The sequence below is a fragment of the Camelina sativa genome, chromosome 4 (assembly GCF_000633955.1).
Source record: "Camelina sativa cultivar DH55 chromosome 4, Cs, whole genome shotgun sequence".
Lineage (NCBI taxonomy): Eukaryota > Viridiplantae > Streptophyta > Magnoliopsida > Brassicales > Brassicaceae > Camelina > Camelina sativa.
Window position 1 is genome coordinate 25138116 of NC_025688.1, and position 14732 is coordinate 25152847.

Genomic DNA, 14732 nt, shown 5'->3' on the forward strand with positions numbered 1-14732 from the left:
TCAAGATATTTGAGCAAAAAATTTGGTAACGTCAAATTCGTCCCCATTCTATTAGTGAAAATATAAACATTACTGTTAAATGCGGTTCTAATATCTTAGTAGAAAAAAAAAATAGATGAAGATATGGTGGTCGAGAAGAAACTATCCTTAGAAAAAATTCGTCTAAGTGGTACGGTAGTTGTAAATTTAAGACCAGATACAAAGATCGAGGTAAAATCAGTGAAACCATCATTTTCACTTTTTACCGTTTTAGTAAATTGGAATGCAAAAGGTTGATAACACATGAGAATACAGGATCTCGCTAATATGATGGCAAAGGGTGCAAAGTGTAGATGGGGAAACTTTGTAGGCTTTGTTATGTTTCCTTTATGGATACGATCTGAGGATGATCCATTGGAATACATCCGGCGAGCCAAAGCTACTATGGATATGAAAAAAATCTCCATGGAATCACTTTTTTTTTATGGACTCGTCAAATTTGCCTTGAAAATATTCGGGAAAAAGGTAAAATATAACATCTATGTTAAATAGCTAATCTATAAAAATTTTATAAAACTGTTAATGAGAATCTGTATTAAGAAAAACATATGTACATTCGTTAATGCAGATAATCGAACCAATTGTGAAGAGATTATTGGATCACACAACATTGACATTTTCAAATGTGATCGGTCCAGACGAAGAAGTAAGTTTTTTTGGCCATCCCATGTCTTATGTCACCGCAAGCGCAACGGGTGGACCACAAGTAAGTATAGCTAATCATGCCATAAAATACGTTTATAAATCCTTGAAAACTTTGATGATTTGTAATTAACTAACATGTTGTTTATGTTTCTTGTTGAACAAGGCTCTTATTATCCATTTCGTAAGCTACGTAAACAAGATTATCATCAATCTAGCTGTCGATACAACGGTGATTCCAGACCCTCATCTACTATGTGATGACTTGGTAGAATCGCTCGATATAATTAAACTCGCTGTCTTGGAGAAAGGAGTTCATAAAATGGAGGTTTGAGACATGATTCAGCAGATATAAAAACGAGGGGTTGCGAAAAGGTAAATTGTGGTGAAATGTAGTAATGCATTATGTTATAGCTTGGTTTGATTTAAATTAAGGATTATCTCGGAGTAAGGGATCTATTGGACTTTCATGTTGGTTTTTTTCTTGTTTGAATGATATTAATCTTGCGTTTCATAATACTTTTCGTGTTCAAACTATGTATCTTGAATACGATTCTTCAACGTTCTTGTTTTTACATTGGTAGATCAAGTCTAGCTAAAGGCCTTAATGTTTAGAAACATGCTTCACCGGATCAGCAAAAAGTTGCCGAGGCTACAAAAGCTTAGTTACAAAACGTAGTTGGTTGAAATCATAGACAGTAGGATTTTATACAAGACTGCGAGACAAACAAATGCAGGCCACAGGCTCAAATAACATATTTACATAATCAGAGCTATTTTATCAACAAAGAACGGTATTCAACTTTCCTTTTTCTGTCGGATTTACCGAAACTGTTCAAGAGCTTGTGTATTGTTGTTGTTGTTCACGAGCTTCATCATGAAGTTAAACCTGGTGTCTGGAGATGTCTTTGGTTGTGGCCAAGTCGATCCTTCAGGGATCTTGATGCATCTAAAACCTTGATCTTTGTAAAGCTTGGTCGCTCCTAAGTTGTTGAGATCACAGTGAAGGCCGATAGCTCTACATCCCCAGTTCTTGGCTAAAGCCTCTGCTTTCCATACAAGTCTCTTGGCTATTCCTTTGCGCCGGAAATTCTCTCGAACAGCCACATTTGATATGTAAGCGATCCCCGTCCTGACTTTGAATTAGTAACACACCATCAAATCAAAGGATTACAGTGTGGAGCAACAACACAATCTAAACAAAACAAATAATGACAAGAGCCGCTAAGGATCCTGAAACCTAAATGTTTACTTAGCTGCACATATTGATACTTGGTCCTTAGTCTTAGGAACTGAGAAGCACAGTGCTTAAACAGAAGATGAGACAGAAAGCGAACCTTCTCTGGCGGAGAGGTCCTTTCCTTGGAAGGTAATCTGCCACAGTATCCACAGTCAAGATTCCAGCAACATAACCTTTGTTTAAGCTGATCTTTGCATCAAAAGCTCCAATTTTGAAATCTTCACTTCCAAAGCAGATGGCTTCATCTGCGGAACTACCTATCACAGCAACTAAACAAGTCCTCCGGCACCCTGGTGGAACAGAAAATCCCATTACCATAGCCATTAACCTATCTACTCTAAGAACAACATCGAGCGGGAACGAATATCCAGGGAAGAAGCTACTGCAGTGAGTCTCTGCCACTTCCCAACAGTCTTCCAATCTTGCTTCCCGGACAACGATTTCAGGTGAAACCGCTGGAAAAAGATCAACAATTTGACTTGCATTGCACACTCCTCCTATATATAAACAATCAAAAATAACAAAATTCATCATCCACTGATACAAATTCACCATAAAAACTCAACACCCCTCATGAAAGCAGTAAACTTTAGATCTATTACATCAAAGACTAACTGTGACAAGAGGTCTCAAGTTTATGAATTACACAATACCACAGTTGATTTGCTCAAATCACGCAAAGTTTAAGACTTTTAAGTTTCCTAAAGCAAACATGCAAAAACTAATTTGGCTACAATCAACTGTTTGGTTTGAAGATGGGTTAAAGTTTCAATCTTTCAACACTCAGAGTCGGTAAACAACAAGAGGATGGTCAAATTACACACTACAAAGTCTCTAATTGAATTCATCTGGGACGATTAACTTAATAGATTAGTGGGTGTGGTTAGGAGGAATTGGAAACTCGATCTAACTCAATACTAATCTAGAACGATTTCTAATACCCATATCAGAGAGCTCATCAAGGCTTGACAAAAAACAGAGGTATTCAATACCTGATTTGATTTTGGAAGGAGGATGAGAAATAGAAACACTAGGCGAGAGGAGAAAGAGAGACGAAGAGTGGCGTCTCCTACGATTGAGAGAGACTCCTGAAGAGGAAACGATGCGGCCATAAGAGTTGTTGTGTTTGATTGAAACTGGTGAAACCGCCGTCGACCCCAACGGTGTGCTGCTCTGCATTGTCTCTTCCTCCTCCGTTCGCCGTGCTTTTTCTGCTTCTTGCTAACTTTTTATTTCTTTACCAAACCGAAACGGCGATGGAATTTAACAGCAAACCGGCCGGTTCAACCGATCAAATTGCCCACTGGACATTGAAATATTCGTCTATAGTCTAGATAATAATCATATTTTATGTAATAAGATCTCACACGTTTTTTTTAACGAAGAGAATATAAGACCTTCTCCAACGGACGTTTTTAGGCGAATTTTAAGGGAAAAGAGAGAAAAAAAATAAATCAGAAAGAAAAAAAGAAAAAAAAAAAAAAAACTCTTTTTATATAGTATATTCGATTTTGGATAAGAGACGGTGACGTGTCAGTGCATGGTTGGGTAAAGAATTTGATAGGTCATAGGTCACGGGTGCTTATAAGGAAGAAATAGGGGAGAAATGGAAGAAATGCTCAATCGTTGGTGAGGAGTTTAATGAAGCAACAAGTCATAAAGAACGAAGTATGGGAGAGCTTCTGTCTGGGGAAGAAGGTTTAGGTTTTATTCCATACAACAATGTGATGTCGTTTTATCTTAAGTTACATTTGGGTAAGTTGTATTTAAAGGGATCATCTGATTTAGGGTTCCTCATAAAATGAATAATCAACAAAAACAATTCCTAATCTCTTTCTTCTTCTCTTCTCTCTATTCTAATCTCTTCTCTTATCTCCTCTCCGCCATTAACGGCGCAATACCTCTCTCCCTCATTATTTCTGGTTACATTTCTATCCTGATAAGCTCCTAAGCTTATCATTGGTGCTTTCATTCTCCCGATCATATCGACTTTTGAAAATGTTAATGTTTAGTCAAGAAGATTTCAATCTGTTGCTTGCGATACATGAACAACTGGAGGCGTCGCTCTCTAACACCCGTGAGATAAAGAAGATTCTAAAACAAGAACGAGAAGCAGCTGAGCTTCAACAAATTCAAACCACGACATCTAAACCTACACCGATGGAGCTTCCAGAGTCGTGTGTGGAACTGAAGGAGTGCAACAATCGCAGCGTCTGGGTTACAGAGATTAAGAAACCTAATGATTCTGAGGTTGAAGAATCTCAACAAAACTCGAAAATTCATGTGTGCGATTTGGTCGAACAGGTGGTGGATGTTCGAATTCAGAAGGCCATTCCAACACCACAACCCACCCAAAACCTTGAGATGCAGAATACTTCAGGAGAAAAATCTGGTGAACAAAAGCTGGTGGAAAACTCAACAATTCCTCTTGGAAATCGCGTCGAACAGGTTGTGTGCGTCTCCACCCAGAAAGTTTCTTATGATTTTGGGATTTCAAAACCTCCTTGCTCAAAACAGTCAATGCTTCTTAAAAATGTTTTGGTGAAGAAATGTTTCCATAGAGCCCGATTTAAAAGAGGAAGGCAATGTGACTCTTTTGCTTTACCATTACGGGAAAGTCGTTTAGGTTTAATTACAAGTCTAGGAGGCACTCTGTGATCTGTTGTAAACAAGGGTATCTATGATGTTAGTCAAATTTTGGTGGATGATTGTGAGGTCGAGGAACACATGACTAGTCTATCTGCGGTTAGGTGCGTATGGGAGCCGGGTGAATATATAGATGAACAAGCTAAAAGGGACAGGTTAGTGGTATCACAGGGTTGTGATCGAATGATAATGATTACTGCTGTCAAAATATTTCAAGTTCCATTCAAGGGTCGATTGTGTCAGTTTGATAAGGTTATTTCTCTGCTAGTCCAAGCTGGTACTAATGTGACATATGCGTTAGATTCCGGTAACTCTAATCATGTGTGGAAGCCTGGTGGATCATATGTTGTACGTATGGACTCGCACTGGTTGGATCTGTGTTACAACGATGATGGAACTTTGAAACTAATGCAACGGGAAGACATTCAAGAATGGATAGTTAAAGTTGCGATTAGTCTCAAGGTATGGTTTGTATCTGAATCATTATGTAGCTGTGAGGATGTAGGATGGATCTCATGGTATGGATACAAGGAGTTTGTGAGAGAAACCAGAGCCATAAGAGGATCTCGTTTGTGCATATTTGAGGAGAATGCTAAAAGAGAGATTCTACACCATGGAGATGCTGATTCTAGGAGGTCAAAGATTAAGGTAACCCTCATCATTAAGATAGACAATGAGAAAGATCTGAAACTTACAATTGTGCTTGAGAGTGAGACCTCTGAAATGATTGAGGATGAGCTTTCATTGATAATTTATCCCAAGGAAGAAGGATTGAGAACTTATGCGGTTAATCCTAGGTATAAATGGGTGAGGTTGCCTTTCTGTTTTGGGATTCATAGCAGGAAATTGGAGATAGTTTACACGTCTGTGGGAGTGAGATCACAACAAGAAGTACTGGACAGGGGCCATCACTTGAGATTAATTAGAGTTGTTCCTGTTGTGAAGCATGTCAAAAGAGTTGAAGCTCTACATGGGGTAACGGTTCTTGAGGAATTTAATGAAAGGACTGAAGTCGTTGGACTTCATGTTTCGTTCATCAGCTTCGAAAACGGGAGATCCAATGGAATTTCTAGGGTGGAGCTCAAATGGATCTTATGGAGTGGGAGTAGTAAGACTGTTGGAGCAACAAAGCTTACTGATTACATCAATGGCTTTAGAAATTTGGTGAAGACCTGCTTGATTTTTGTCATCAGCAATGAAGATATTGTCAAAGTAGGTAGGTTTGTCAAACTCACTTTGGAACAGTATGAGAATCTTTTGATTAGAATGTTCACCTATGAAGTGTCACATTCACCAAGGCCGCCTGAGATGTCTCTCTGCAAAATGGGTTCAAGGATTTGGATGAAAACTGAATTGCTGGTGCAGGGTGAATGTAGTGAGCAACAGAAGAGAACGAGTTATTGTACGAAGAAGAGACAAAAGCTTATTTATCACTACAAAGAAGTCATGTCGATGTTAGATGGATCTCCCTTCATTCCAAAGTTACTAGAGGACAAAGAAAAAAGTGTCTACATGCCAAAGCAACTGCTTGAGCGTCACCTTCGAATGGAATATGTTGTTTATCCTGTGGAGTTTGATTGGGTTAGAAACTTCGCTTTTGGAGTGTCTCATTCACCAAGGCCACCAGAGCTGATTATCTGCTTAGTAGGGTCAATGTTGGGGACTCCAACAGAAATGAGGTCTCAAGGTGGATATAGTGAGAACAACAAGGTGGAATAGATGCTGAGAGAACTGAACCAGACTGAAATTTATCCTCTTTTGTTGCAATGTTGGGAAATTTGTTGAGCATGTACGGAATAAGTAGGAGCAAGGCATCAACCTTGAGAAGGGAGAACATGAAGTGTGGACTCTGTAGATTAACGATGGACCTGCAACTTGAGGACAAGTTGGTTCTTCAGGACCAGAGTATTGATAGGTCACATGTCCCAGGTGCTTATAAGGAAGAAACAGGAGAGAAAGGGAAGAAAGGCTCAATTGTTGGTAAGGAGTTTAATGAAGCAACAAGTCATAAAGAGCGAAGTATGGGAGAGCTTATGTCTGGGGAAGAAGGTTTAGGTTTTATTCCATACAACAATGTGATGTCGTTTTATCTTAAGTTACATTTGGGTAAGTTGTATTTAAAGGGATCATCCGATTTAGGGTTCCTCATAAAATGAATAATCAACAAAAACAATTCCTAATCTCTTTCTTCTTCTCATCTCTATCTCTAATCTCTTCTCTTATCTCCTCTCCGCCATTAACGGTACAATACCTCTCTCCCTCATTATTTCTGGTTACATTTCTATCCCGATAAACTCCTAAGATTATCAGAATTTCTCTTCCTCTTCCTCTCTCTCGCTCTCTGTCGCGAATCCCTCAATTATTTTTTTGGCCCGATTGAACTTGGACAAGATTGTATCTGAGGAGATTGAATTCGGAGTCGAATCAATCGATTGGAATCAGAGGAGATTGAATCAGAGGAGCTTGAATCTATTTCTCATGGTAAGTTTCTCATTCTGATAGTAAGAATTCGCGACAGTTTTGTTCTGTTTGTTCGATTAAGCTTCTAGCTTATAGGATTGTTCTTGTTCGATTTAGCTTCTAGTATGTTTTCAATTTGGGCATGATTGATAAGTTTGTTTTCAATTTGCGCATGATTGTGATCAACTCTATGTTCTATCAATGCAAATGAAATGAAGATGGGACTTTGTTAAACTCATATATACTACGTATTGTGATGTGGTGCTGGTTTGGAAAGATGTGGATGGAGTTTTAACTTGTGATCCAAACATTTACTGCGGAGCTCAACCTGTTCCACACCTGACATTTGATGAGGCAGCTGAACTTGCTTACTTTGGTGCCCAGGGAGTTAATTCAACAGGTAAACTTGTGAATTTTTGTATCTGCTTTGTATTCTTAATTTGAGAAAACTTCGAGGCTACCCACTTGTCCTTGGAGCACAGAACATCAAATCAACAACTCATATTTGTATCTGTAATTCTTGGCCATGTGAATAGGAGCTTGATCACGTGGTAGAGGAACTTGAGAAGATAGCTATTGTAAATCTGCTTCAACACAGATCAATTATCTCTCTCATCGGAAATGTTCAGAGATCTTCATTCATATTAGAGAAGGTTAGTTAACTCTCTGGCTTGGTTTGGTTTGGTTTGTATCATTAAAATTTTTGGTCTACTCAGTGACTTGCCAATTGATCAACAAACAGGGCTTCCGGGTTCTGCAACCAATGGGATTAATGTCCAGATGATCCCCCAAGGTGCATCTAAGGTCAAACCTCTCTCAACTTCTTTGCCTATATATGATTCTATACAAAAGGTTTAGGGGATCTAATTTTTACTTCTCGTAATACACACTCGTCTGAATATTTGATGATATCATCAGGTAAACATCTTATTGATAGTGTATAATGATGACGCAGAGCATTGTGTGAAGGTTCTTTCATGTTTGTTGGAAAATTAGTGTTCTTGCTTGCATGTGTTCAAATATTCAAATATGATGCATATTTATAAAATCTTCAATGTTTAAACATTTATATTACTTCTATTTTATTTTAAAAAAAATAATTTCAAAAAACTATATTTAAAAATATAAGAAACTCAAAATTATATCCTACCATTGGAGGAAATAATTTTAATTTGAAAATCAAGAATTCTTATTTTTTCAACAGTACATAATATATTCATTAAAAATTTAAACAGTACATAAAAACTTCAAAATTAAAGCTCACCATTGGCCTTGCTCTAACCCACCAATACGGTAGCTCATCCCACTGTAAGTTGTAACATTAGGTTTATGAATTATGATTAAGAAAAAGGAGTTAATTATGAGGATCACATTTCTCATTAATCAATGATTGCAACTGTTAAAAAAAAAGAAAAAGAAATAAGGAGTTAATCATATTGCAAAAACATCTAGAATCAAATTTGCCGTTTACATATACTGTAGTTTGTAGTTTTACTCTTATTTCTAATTTCTTATATTACTGGAAATGGTTCGCCGACCCCAGTTAATTTGACAATTTAATTTAAACTTGATACTATTTGATAATAAGAAAAACTCATTACTAGTAAAGAAAGGAAATTGATAAATATTTTCTAATTTTTATTTGTTTTATATTAAAGATTAACTTAAATTTGTTAAGTTCAGCGAAAAGAAACAATCTAGAGGAAAGAAATTTCAGCGAAAAACTTGACGTGGACAACTGGGAGATTTCAAAGTTGTGCTCTAATCCAATGAAATTTGGTGAGCCACTGAACCTTTATCCAAAAAGACAATGTACATTCCGACCCCAGCCGCAAGCGGCTATCATGCACGATCCACAAATCTCGCCACGTGTCTCGATCGGCGACAACATAGAAGTGTACTAACCGTGTGGTTGTCCATCCTGCTAAGAAGTTCCCGTGTGAGAATGAAGATTCACTGATTCATATAAATCCCTTGCATTAATTAATACTTGATCGAATGTTGTATAAGCCATTTTGGGGTAAGCTATAGTATATTCTCTGGAGAACAATAAATGAAAGCTATGTTTTTCTCAAGGTGTTTAGCAGAAAGACAATAAAAATGTCGTGTCAAAAAATATTTTTCAAAACAATACTGTAAGATGTTAGAAAAGCATGGATAAAGATGAATTAAATACATATAATTTATATTACAATGGATTTGAATCCGTTTAGATAAATCTTATTTTACAAAACTGCGTATGAAAATAAAAACAAAAAAAAATTGCTATCAATATACCCGTGATACCTTTATGAACGGTCCTATCTCTAAATCAAATTAGTAATATAATTGATGAAGCAAATAATTTTCAATTTTGGTCGTCGGGTTGATTATTAAGTGAGACCTTTTTTTTTTGGTATTATTTAGTGATAGATACATCATCTGTTGTAGAAGTTGGCAAATCCGCCAAATGCTTCGCTTCAAATGTCAGGTTGTATTTATCTTTGTGTCCAATCGTACTCGGCCATGGATGAACCTAGCTAGCTACGTATAAAGTTGTAGATATGGGTCTTCCACGCACACCACATGGACCCTGTTTGATTTTTATGGAGGTCGGTCGTTTATCCAAAAATATTCAAATTTATCCATTAGAAGTAAAACTGGAAGATATTTATCGACTGATATGGTTTCCCATTCTCCATTCTGAAACCATTCTCCATTCTTTCTTTCATATCGTAATTCTCGTTCACTAAGCCTATATTTGACATTCCTTCGTATAGTATACGTTGGATTTGAGTTTCACATATGAAACGTTTGAAATGTTAGGATTAAGAATTTTTTTTCTTAAAATCTAATGATCGTTGAATTATATCGCGTGCAAGCATTTGTTCATAGTTCTCATATAGCAGATAATATTTTTAGACAACATTCTTCATTGGTTTTTTCAAACAAAAAAAAAAAACATTCTTCGTTGGTGATTGTTGACTCCTTGATTATGAGGGTTTCGACCACGTTCGTCCCATTTCACTCTCATGTCCATTTCTATCTAATGTTGCTCACTTGCTCGTTGTGTAATCTGATAACTTGTTACAATTTGTAATATATATAACATTTTCCAACTTTTAAATGACTCTGATTCTTTTTGCGTTACAAATTTTAAATTAAAGAGAGACACTTTGAAATCGAATTATACATGAGAAGATCGAGTAACAGTGATGACATAATGATAACATAGTACAAATCATGATCACTAACTGTTTTGGCTTAATTCACTGTTATTTTTGCTAAATCAATAAAAGTTCTTTTACTTTTGCATTATTTGGTCTTTTAAATATAATACGCAAAACCTAAAATATAACTAGCCTAGAATGTCTAAGACCATGTTAGCATTGAGCTGGCATAAAATATATTATCTTCTATCTGAACTTAAACCCTAGGGTGTAACGAGATTAGCAGTAATAGTTCGTTAATTACGTACAAGAAAGGGCGATAGATATAATGCTCTAAATAAAAGACATTTCAGAGCCTTGTATTCGTTTTAGATTAGTCATGATTTATGTTTACAACAAATTAGTTATAAGATAACCAAATAGAAATAAATTGAAAGCATATTCTTTAGACAACAAAAAAGTACTTCATAGACACTATCATACACACCTGTAGTGTTCCCTTATTTTACGATAATTTTTTTTTTAATAGAAAAAACCTGAAGGCAAAAGAGGAAAACCCCTTAAGCCACATCTTACCATAAATACTACCACTCACCATCGTCTTTGCACACCATCCAAATCTTCTAACTAGTCTATCTCTCTCTCTCTCTCTCTCTCTGTCTCTCTGAGTCTGTGAAGGCTAAGTCTGAAACAATGACCAAGGATGAGGAGTCGATTGAGGATGAGTCGTTCTCCGGCAAGGACTACTTAGACCCACCGCCTGTGAAGATGTTCGAGGCGAGGGAGCTCAAGAAGTGGTCCTTCTACAGAGCAGTCATAGCTGAGTTCATAGCTACTTTCCTCTTTCTTTACGTTACCGTTTTGACAGTCATCGGCTTCAAGAGCCAGACTGATGCCAAAGCAGGTGGCGGAGCTTGCGCTAGCGTTGGCCTCCTCGGCATCTCTTGGGCCTTTGGTGGCATGATCTTCATCCTCGTCTACTGCACTGCCGGAATCTCTGGTTTATCTCTCTCTCTCCTTAACCATATTAATAAGTTGTATTGATTAGCATAGCTAAATGCAAATGCTTCGTAACTTGGGGCTCCTGAGTCATAATAACAAAGAAGTAATATTTTCAAAATACGAACTGAACCAACTATAGTAGTCAAATGATTGTTGATACAAAATGTTGATATTTCTACAAATGTAAATTTTTACCTCAACTTGATCAGCTGGTTATATAAAATACTAATCATATGTGTGTGTATATATAGGTGGACACATTAACCCCGCGGTGACGTTTGGGTTATTCCTGGCTAGCAAGGTATCATTGGTGAGAGCTGTGTCTTATATGGTGGCTCAATGTCTCGGAGCCACTTGCGGAGTTGGTTTGGTGAAATTGTTCCAGTCGACTTATTTCAACCGCTATGGGGGTGGAGCCAACATGCTCTCCGACGGGTACAATGTTGGTGTTGGTGTTGGCGCTGAGATTATCGGCACTTTTGTCCTCGTCTATACCGTCTTCTCCGCTACCGACCCTAAGCGAAATGCCCGTGACTCTCACATTCCTGTAAGTAATTTTAACTATGCTACAAACCTCGATCATATGAATTAACATTTAAAAGTATCAAAAACCTAGCTAAAGATAAAGTAGTACATAGATTTGATTTTTTTTTCTTTTGTTTCCTTTATTTTCAATAAAATGTATTACTAGCGGTGATTACACAAATCAAAACTGGAAGATAAATCAGGAAAGATTTTTTGATTTCGTTGTCGAAAAATAATGGACTAAAGAACGTACAGAATCAAAATATAGTGCCAGCTATATAACGCATTTATTATTTTAATACTGATAACGATGTCGTCTAGCCATTTTGGCCCTAACGAAAATAATACGGACCAGATAAGTGTAGCGTCTATCTTCTTCTATGAGATAAACGACGAAAGGGTGTCCAATTATTTTTCACTCAAGTTCTTGTATCTTTCTTTGGTACCAAATGTCTTTTTACACGTTATAACGACATACCCTATTTGTGCTCCACGTCTCTTCATCACATGTCTTTGTATGTAAATGGTCCATATGACCATATCTATTCTGCATTTTCCAACGACCCATGTGTATATGTTCATACAGTTTCCATGATATTTGTCCTTTCAAGTATATATGATTTTTTACAAGATCAAATCTTTCTGTTATGCACATGGTCATTACTTGATTCTTTGTCTATTTTTAGTAATATTGGTACCTATATAGTTCATTCAAATTCAAATGTCTATATATCATTGTTAATGACGAAGATTGATTTATTTTGTATGACATTAAATGAATTGAAGGTATTAGCACCATTGCCTATTGGATTTTCCGTGTTCATGGTTCATTTAGCTACTATCCCAATTACTGGCACCGGAATTAATCCAGCTAGGAGTTTTGGAGCTGCCGTCATCTATAACAATAAAAAGGCTTGGGATGATCAGGTTCTTATTTTTACCATCTATTACTCGTTCTTGCTCCTTCTTATTTTTACCATCTATTACTCGTTCTTGCTCCTTAGTCCTTAGATCAACTTATTAATGAGCATTTTGTTTTTCAATTACAGTGGATATTCTGGGTCGGTCCATTTGTGGGTGCAGCCATTGCAGCATTTTACCATCAGTTTGTGTTGAGAGCTGGTGCTATGAAGGCCTATGGGTCAGTGAGAAGCCAACTTCACGAGCTTCACGCTTGATTTTGATTTTTCAATCTATCGAAGAGGTGAAGAATCTTTGGACCAGGACAAAAGGAGAAAGGAAAAATGGGGACCCAAATCATATAAAGAAAATATGAATATTTCGGTGAGTGACATTGTAGTGTGTCTTATTTGTGGCTTTGATGGGAGGTTTGAGTGTAACAATTTGTACCATACAAGCCTTCGTGTGAATGTATGTGTTATTTGATGCATATGATATTTTTATTTCCTCTACTTAATTATCAATGCTTCTATATCTTTGATCCATCATCACTATAACTTTCTATACACAACTTGATACGTCACTAAAGAAAAATGAATTGTGTCACTTATTCTACATATTGATGCAAATGAATTTGTATCCCTTAACACTTATGTAATTGATTTTGGAAATAGTGATGCAAAGTTTTGATAATTTTCACATTGCTTTAATATTTTGTGTCATTATATATTTTTATTTGTTTTTGTGAACATTTTCTATAATTATTTCATTATTCTTTTGTCATATATTATTCTTCAAAATTTTGAATTAGTAGTTATCTGCATATGCATATTCCTTTTTAAATTTTAATTATAGTTTATACTGTTGTTATAATGATGTTACTACGCCTATTGTTTCTTCATTATCATTGTACATACATGATAATGAAGAAAGAGTATATTAATTCGGAAGTAGATTTGGTATATTAATTCGGAAGTAGGTTTAGTAAAGTAATGTTTTATTTATAAATTTTATTACATAATTAAATATTTGCCATTTGAATAAATATCAAAACTAGAAAAAATATTATTTGTAATATCTAAAAAATATATTTTAATAATTTTAAAAGAAAATAGTATACATACCCTTGCCATTATAAGAATCTAGAAGCTAATGTTGCTCTTCTTGAAGGGCTTGTAGAGAATTGGAAGGAATATTCCCCAAAACTAGCAAGACATGGTCATGCGCTATCATCGCAAGTAGCTATCCACACTGAATGCATATTCTCTATTTCTTTAAGATTAGCTGGAGAAGGTACTATTAGTAACAAACCAAACTTTGATGAGAAGAATCCTTGAGTTTTTTCTCTGCTTCCCTCTCTCAAATAGAATTCTATATTTTGTAGCCATTGTTTCAGGAAATCCTGTTGTAGCCAAGGAAGCTACAACGATCGCTATCTGGTCTCTGACTGAAAATGGAGATTGCTGGGATCACTGGAACAATCTGTACAAAGAGAATCTAGAAGCTAGTGTTGCTCTTCTTAGAAAGCTTGTAAACGAGTGGAAGGATCATTCCCTCAAACTACTATCATCACCGAGTGTTGGTCTCACTCTCAGTCGAACTATGAAGAGCTTCTGGCTAAAAGTAATGCTCCTTAGCTAATCTTATTTAACCCTCCATTATATTTAGTTGTAATTTCGTATCTCATACCTAACCTATGATTGTTCTAATCTTAGAACAAAAAAGCTATCACTGAAGGAGGAGCAAACTCTTCTCTTCACGAAGAAGCTGACGAGTACTTGACTTCAAAGTGATCTCGGGAAGACTTTGCCGTGGAAGTGGCTGGCAATTTACTGCAGTGGTTTTAGCTGCGGTAGTTGTTCTAGCTTTGCTGAACAAGCTACTAAACTAATTGGATGTAGAAACTGGATTTCCGAAATGAATTTGTTTATGGGGGAAAACAAATTCAGTAAGGAAAACTCTCTTAGAAAACTAATCTAGGCTTTGATATTAGAAGAATTAGGGTTTTTATTGCTGAGAACAAGAAGAGAACTCAATAATTGTATTCAATAATCGATGCCTTACAATGGAGAAGTCCTTCCCCCTTTATACATATTCATGAATCGTACAATATATTAACTTTCCTTATC

The 14732-nt window shown here is 36.3% G+C and overlaps 4 protein-coding genes and 2 long non-coding RNA genes across 7 annotated transcripts in view; 4 read left to right on the plus strand and 2 right to left on the minus strand.

Annotated features, from left to right (window-relative positions):
• The window catches only part of LOC104782349 (O-acyltransferase WSD1-like), a 2463-nt gene extending 1316 nt beyond the window's left edge, over positions 1–1147 (plus strand). The window contains exons 4-8 of the mRNA XM_010507258.2: positions 1–25; positions 116–210; positions 295–504; positions 608–745; positions 848–1147. The exon at positions 1–25 is cut by the window's left edge and continues 13 nt beyond it. Of these exons, the coding sequence (XP_010505560.2) occupies positions 1–25; positions 116–210; positions 295–504; positions 608–745; positions 848–1015 (636 nt within the window). The 3' untranslated portion in view covers positions 1016–1147. The remainder of the gene's footprint in view (positions 26–115; positions 211–294; positions 505–607; positions 746–847) is intronic.
• LOC104782352 lies at positions 1272–3299 on the minus strand. 2 transcript variants are annotated; one of them, XM_010507261.2, is made up of 3 exons: positions 2914–3283; positions 2019–2418; positions 1272–1813 (listed from the first exon to the last, which is right to left on the minus strand). In XM_010507261.2, the coding sequence occupies exons 1-3, from the start codon at positions 3098–3100 to the stop codon at positions 1504–1506; spliced, it is 897 nt and encodes a 298-aa protein (XP_010505563.1). In that variant the 5' UTR covers positions 3101–3283; the 3' UTR covers positions 1272–1503. The 2 variants fall into 2 exon arrangements, with proteins under 2 accessions (XP_010505563.1, XP_019100516.1); XM_019244971.1 differs by having other exon boundaries at positions 1700–1817; positions 2914–3299.
• LOC104782353 lies at positions 7304–8022 on the plus strand. Its single transcript, XR_767000.2, has 3 exons — positions 7304–7427; positions 7564–7680; positions 7770–8022. It is a non-coding gene; the product is annotated as an uncharacterized LOC104782353 (long non-coding RNA).
• Positions 10767–13139, plus strand: LOC104782354 (probable aquaporin PIP2-6). Its single transcript, XM_010507262.1, has 4 exons — positions 10767–11176; positions 11430–11725; positions 12490–12630; positions 12753–13139. Exons 1-4 carry the CDS (start codon positions 10870–10872, stop codon positions 12879–12881), a joined length of 873 nt encoding a protein of 290 aa, XP_010505564.1. The 5' UTR covers positions 10767–10869; the 3' UTR covers positions 12882–13139.
• Positions 11036–11635, minus strand: LOC109132715. Its single transcript, XR_002037776.1, has 2 exons — positions 11374–11635; positions 11036–11260 (listed from the first exon to the last, which is right to left on the minus strand). It is a non-coding gene; the product is annotated as an uncharacterized LOC109132715 (long non-coding RNA).
• Positions 13905–14626, plus strand: LOC104782356. Its single transcript, XM_010507263.1, has 2 exons — positions 13905–14226; positions 14319–14626. The coding sequence occupies exons 1-2, from the start codon at positions 13924–13926 to the stop codon at positions 14394–14396; spliced, it is 381 nt and encodes a 126-aa protein (XP_010505565.1). The 5' UTR covers positions 13905–13923; the 3' UTR covers positions 14397–14626.

Excerpts from the sequence above, each read along its gene's own strand:
- LOC104782354 (XM_010507262.1), top strand. The coding sequence starts at position 10,870 with ATGACCAAGGATGAGGAGTCGATTGAGGATGAGTCGTTCTCCGGCAAG. Across the intron at positions 11,177-11,429 it reads CTGCACTGCCGGAATCTCTG|GTGGACACATTAACCCCGCG; the intron begins GTTTATCTCTCT and ends GTGTATATATAG. Across the intron at positions 12,631-12,752 it reads AAAAGGCTTGGGATGATCAG|TGGATATTCTGGGTCGGTCC; the intron begins GTTCTTATTTTT and ends TTTCAATTACAG.
- LOC104782352 (XM_010507261.2), bottom strand. The coding sequence starts at position 3,100 with ATGCAGAGCAGCACACCGTTGGGGTCGACGGCGGTTTCACCAGTTTCA. Across the intron at positions 2,419-2,913 it reads TCCTTCCAAAATCAAATCAG|GAGGAGTGTGCAATGCAAGT; the intron begins GTATTGAATACC and ends GTTTATATATAG. Across the intron at positions 1,814-2,018 it reads GGACCTCTCCGCCAGAGAAG|GACGGGGATCGCTTACATAT; the intron begins GTTCGCTTTCTG and ends ATTCAAAGTCAG.
- LOC104782356 (XM_010507263.1), top strand. The coding sequence starts at position 13,924 with ATGAGAAGAATCCTTGAGTTTTTTCTCTGCTTCCCTCTCTCAAATAGA. Across the intron at positions 14,227-14,318 it reads TGAAGAGCTTCTGGCTAAAA|AACAAAAAAGCTATCACTGA; the intron begins GTAATGCTCCTT and ends TTCTAATCTTAG.